The sequence below is a fragment of the Apis florea genome, unplaced genomic scaffold, assembly GCF_048593485.1.
Source record: "Apis florea isolate Af1SG1 unplaced genomic scaffold, ASM4859348v1 contig_3496_pilon, whole genome shotgun sequence".
NCBI lineage: Eukaryota > Metazoa > Arthropoda > Insecta > Hymenoptera > Apidae > Apis > Apis florea.
Window position 1 is genome coordinate 6,465,812 of NW_028256773.1, and position 6,000 is coordinate 6,471,811.

General features: G+C 33.8%; 1 protein-coding gene across 1 annotated transcript in view; it reads right to left on the reverse strand.

Annotated features, from left to right (window-relative positions):
• Positions 1–5,781, reverse strand: part of LOC147656835 (uncharacterized) — a 28,778-nt gene extending 22,997 nt beyond the window's left edge. The window contains exon 1 of the mRNA XM_086913468.1: positions 2,828–5,781. Coding sequence (XP_086769594.1) covers positions 2,828–2,920 — 93 coding nt within the window. The 5' untranslated portion in view covers positions 2,921–5,781. The remainder of the gene's footprint in view (positions 1–2,827) is intronic.
• Between the last annotated feature and the right edge of the window lie 219 nt (positions 5,782–6,000).

Here is a 6,000-nt window from a genome sequence, read left to right on the forward strand (position 1 = left end):
AAATTGACAAAAACTGTTACTGCTGCGAGATGGCTCTTTTCTTTTTTTTTTTCTCTCCTTTTTAGCTGCTCTTGTTAAAACACGCGTGTTCTGCCACGGTTCAATTTGGAGGATCACGCCATTGTCGTTTTTTATGGAATTCAACTTGATTGTTTTAAAAGAATCGCGCGTGAAAAAAGGGGGTTGAGATATATGCAGGGTGTACGATGGATAATCTGTAAAAATGGTCGTACAAAAGGATGATGATTTCTTTTTTTTAACGCAAGTCGAAAATTTGGAACGAAATTTTTACTCGTGTAAAGGCTTTTTCTTCTTCTCAGAATAACCAGTTTTCGTAAGTCAATTTTGTTAAATTCAAGATTAGCGAATGGATGGTTTTAAAATTATTACTTTTCTCTAGACAGCGTCGCATTAGTGCATTAAATGTTAAAATGGTTTGATATTAATCACAACATTATTGAAATTGATTAATAAAATCAAATTTGATGCAATAAAATTTTTTGGACTATATAAAATTAATTTATATATGTTACACGATGAATTTGATTACTATATCGGAATCTAAATTTTCTCCAAGACGAAGCTTTTCACGAGAAAATCTTACGTCACGTTTTCGACTCATATTTTTCACACCATTGTGAAATCACCATTTCTAGCAAATTTAAATTACGACAAAATTGATCGAATTGTGTTTCCGTGTCGGAGATAACATTACAGGCTCGCGAGTCTCGAGGTGGCTCGATGATATTCGAAGCGAGATTGACACGCAACCGATGCTGATACAGGGACTATTAATATTAATATACATGCAATATACGTTCGGACATTACGTAACAACGGTCCATAACCGTGAGAGATTTGTCTAGTGCGATTAAAAAATTGAGAAGAGAGAAAAAAAAAAGAAAAAAAAAACAATAGATGCATAGAAAAATGGGGAGAAAGATAAATTAATAATAATTCAATTATTTAAGCGGTTTAGGGTACAGAAAATAATATACAGGATGTTGTTTCGACGAATGTTGTTTGAAATAATTTCAATACTTTTTGGAGATAATGAGGGCGTGTTTTTTTTTTTTTTTTTTATATTATTTTTCATGCAGAATTTTTTGAAATGAAAATAATGATTCTATCTTTTTTTTTGTTACTATTTTTTTATAATACCGAATAAATCTCTTTGAAACTTTATTTTGATAATTTTTTTTAAATACTAATACTAATAATAATAATAATAAACAATGCATTAAGTAACTTTTTATGTAATAATTATAATAAAAACAACCATTATGTAAAATAATAAATTTTGAAATTACGTTTAAAGAAATCAAATGGAATAAAACGAATTTCATTAAAAAAAAAAAAAAAAAAGAAGACATTTATAGCTTTATTTCCAAAAATCTGTGTCTCATTAGTTCAAACACCATTCAAAACATCCTGTCTATAATTTCTCATAAGATGCGGCTGCATTAGATGTATCTCAACAATAATTATTCACAATTAACGCGCAACGTTAATGAAATAAGCGTAATCAAGACAATGGCATGATAGATATATAATAATAATAAGTATGTATAGTAACAATACATATATGTATAATCTATATATATATATACACAATATATATATATATATATATAAAATACATGGCAAACCGTTCAATGGCAAGGTATTCGTACTAATTACTGAATAAAAAGCGTGCATCTCTTTCTTCGTGAAGGTTCAGTTTGTAGGGGGGGTGACGACAACGCTTTCGAAATAGCATGATAATAATAATAATAATGATAATGATACTAATAATAATCATAATAATAATAATAAAAATAATAATAATAATAATGATGATGATAATAATAATAATAATAATAATGATAATAGTAATAATAATAATAACACTAATAATAATAATAATAATAATAATGAATAAGAATAATAAGAATAAGAATAAGAATAATAATTATCGATGTAATAATAATAGTAATAATAGTAATAATAATAATAACAATAATAATAATAATAATAATAATAATAATAATAATAGACAAACACCAGATAAGGCAGTGGTTATTCGCAGTTATAGTTGCGGTGAGCAGTCGTGAGGGAGATGCCCCCAAAAGCTACGTGTTAGCCAAAGTTACCGAAGGTTCAGGTGCATCACGTTCAATCGTTCCAAATTCGCAAAAAGAAGTCGTGAGTAAAAATCCGTACTTAAATATTAAGTATCCCTTGCTCGTGATTAAACTTATCGTATCAACGTTGAAAGAAATAAAATGTGAAATGGAAATGAAACTTCGGAGCGATCGAAGCGCCACCATTCCCCCTGTTAACCTTGTAGGTTAGCAGCATTAAAAGTTCGGGCTTGCATCAAAGCACCATGACGATCTGCGCGAGAGTTAAAGACTTTTTTTCTTTCTTTCTTTTTTTTTTTTTTTTTTTAGTCGCGAGGATAGGATAATTGGCTTCCTATGGACGACGGATCTTCTTATGGATCTTCTAACACCGTGAAATTCGTCCACCGGGTGGAACGTGTTCATTTCTTGCTACACCAACAAAAAAAAAACACCACACGACTAAATGGTTCCTGATCCACGTGGATCGGGATCGTTATTGACAACAAACAAGATTGTTATTAGAGAGAGAGAGAGAGAAAAAAAAAAAGATAAAAAAAAAGATTAAAAAAAAAAAAAAAAAGAAGAACACATAAATGAGAGGTAACACAGGCACATTACCACGCATGCATCTCGAAAACTCGTTTCACCTGTTCAATCAGCGTCTGGCGCTTCTAATGCAGACCCGAGACTGGGTAAAAAACTGGTTACAATAATGAGTCTACCTGTCCGCAGCTGTCTGTGTAGACGACACAGTGAGCGTTTTGGGGGACCACTTGGGCCCCGACAGTGGCTAAGGCTGCTAAGGCGATCCACATGCAGCAAACGAGGCAGTGTTCGGTACGGTTTTTTTTTTTTTTTTTTTTTTTTTAATTATTAGATATATATATTTTTTTCGAAGTATTTTCAGTAGCAGTAGTTTTTTAAAAAAATTATTATTACATATTATTACATTTTTTTTTAATTTTTTTTTTTTGTTTTTTTTTTAATTTGGTTTTAGTTTAGTTTTCGTGATCAGGTTTTTAATATTGGCAGTCGGTCGCGAATTCGGTCGAGAAGGCACCAAAATCAAAGTGAAGCACGTCGAAACGTGCCCTCGGAGCACCCAGGTACATGTAGACGGAAAAAAAAAAAAAAAAGAGAATTCGAGTATGTTGTGGGTAATAGTGGGTAATAGTGGGTAACAGTTTGTTGTTGTTGTTGTTTTATATATATATATTTTTTTTTTTTTTGAGGATGGGTATTTTCATTTTTTTTTTTTTTTTTTTTTTCAAAATCATTGTCACATTTATCGTCGCATCGTTCGTTGGAAGATGTCCGCCAAAAAAGTAGGAGATGCGAAGATAAGAGATATTTTTATTCGTGGTATTTTTATTTTTTGGCAAATTCGTATTTTTTTTTTTTTTTTTTAATTTTTTTAATGATGGACATGGTGGTCGCAAACGGTTTATATATTTCGTTATTTTCCGATTATCGGTGCATGGACGAAAAAAAAGTGGTGGTCGATGTGGGCGGCAGGGAAGGGGGCCAAAAAGGGAAGACAATTACAACAGAATGACAATGTGAATATTATTCACGGATGATGAAAGAAATGTATGTATGTATGTGTGTATGTGCGGACGCGTCAATCGTATGTGTGCATACACGCGTGTAAATTTATCACCATTATTAACGATAATCATCGCGCGCATCATTGCAAGTACGATGGTTTTCGTATTCGTTTCGATTTTTCATTTTTTTTTTTTTTTAAATTATTATTATTTTAAACGTGTATTCGTCAATTATCACCCGTATTGTTTTTCAATATATGGCAAAGATGATGGGGATATATATATATATGCATGTACCAGGGTGTGTACGAAAAATATGTGTGCGTGTATGTGTGTGCGTGTGTATATACGCGGACACAAATATAAAATATATATATATATATATATGCAAACACGTCGTAAGTAACATGATAAATTGGTTGTTTCACGGGTGATGGGCGAACATGGCGGCGATAATGCGGCGGCGGTGCACACATACCAAGCCAGCGTTTTATATATATATATATATATATATGTATTATAAACCATATGTATATACATATATGTATATATGTGTATCGATCACGGTATATCGGCGGATAAAGAAAGAGAGGAGAAAAAAAAAAAATCATCAGAGGAGGAATACGATCGCGTTACGACATGTGCGACAAAAGAGCGGACGGACACAGAAGTGTGTTGCGCCGCAGAAGAGAATACCGTGTCCGAATTCGAGACCGGAAGAGATAATTCCGGAGGATAAATACGATATTCGTGAGACCGGCCCATCACCGACAGATATTTTCGTTCGTCGACCGATGTTATATATATATATATCGAAGTACACGTGGTTGTATTTAATTCATATTTTTTATCGTCGTGATGTAACAGAAGCGAGCGAGTGACGACACAAAATATATATATATATATATATATATAGTTGAATAACCCGTGGAACGTGTGACGAGAGAGTGCGAGTTTCATAGTGGAAGAGGAGGAGAAGGAGGAGGGAAATAAAAATCAGGACGTGAATAAAGAAATTTATTAATCACGATGAAAAGGAAGGAGTGAAAATCTCCGCAGGAGGAAACGAAAATTGGAAAAGGACGAGAGAATAATAATACAGAGAGAGAGAGAGAGAGAGACAGACGAATAAATAGGACAGAAGAAGCGCAAGGTTCGTCGTGTGCGCGGGAGAGGATGGGAAAAAGAGAGAAAGAGAGGTTGGTCACAATCGCCACATGAATGCAATTAATCGGAGAAGGATGCGGGATTGGATTTCGCAGCAGTCGTCGCAGATTCCGTGGAACGGGCGGGTAACTCAGGCACGTGCGGCGTTTCAGGATCAATTTCGGGGAGATAGGGTGATTCGGGCACGTGCGTGGAGGGCCGTAGTGCGGTCGTGTGGCCGGACATTCGGTACAGTGAGAGAGGGATCGGGGAGGTATCGTCGATGGAACCGGAATGTAAGCGTTGACGGGACGGAGATCAAACAATTGTATGCGTGGTAATTTGTCGGTCGAAAGACGTGCGTTGGAAATCCAGGCGAGGGCAAGCATGAAACAGAAAGTTTAAAGAGAAGATTATGAACGATCGCGCGATTCAACGTGCAACTGATTGTTTTTTTTTTGGTCGGATCGCATGTATGTGTGTGTGTGTGCGTGTCGTGTTTTATATATATATATACAGTGTCAATTATTCTCTTTGCTCTCCCTTTTTCTTGTGTGCGTATGTATGTGTGTACGTGTGTAATGTGAGCATGTAATGTGTTACACGCATTAAGAAACAAACAAAAAAATGGTACAAGATTCACAGCAATGACGACATATGATATCAGCTACGATCTAATATAGCCTCTCTCGTTTCTCTCGAACGAGAAAGCATTGTACGTTTGTTACAAGGATAAGCGGATAATTGGAACGAATATAATTCAATTCGTTTCCACGAACCAAATGCAGTCGTGCTTTTTCTCCGCAAATATAAATATATATATATGTATCGTGAAATAATATAAAATATCGTGTTCGCATGCGCTTAAGCTTTATATTATTTTTATGTTATGTTCGTGTGATCTTTTTTTTTTCTTTTTTTATTATATGTTCAGTATTATATGACGTATATATATATAAATATTGACGCCATGCGCGTGTTTGGTAAGTAACGTTCATGTCGCAATGTTAGGAACTGAATCGCAATAATGAAATAAATTAAAAAAAAAAAAAAAAAAAAAACATATATATAGACAGAGATAGAGAGAATGCGAATGAGAAGAAAAGACATAGAAAATAGATATAAAGAGATATATAGCAAAGAAAACATTTGTTTTTATTTCGTTCGTACATGATAAGTAGCGATGAAAGATACAGAGAAAA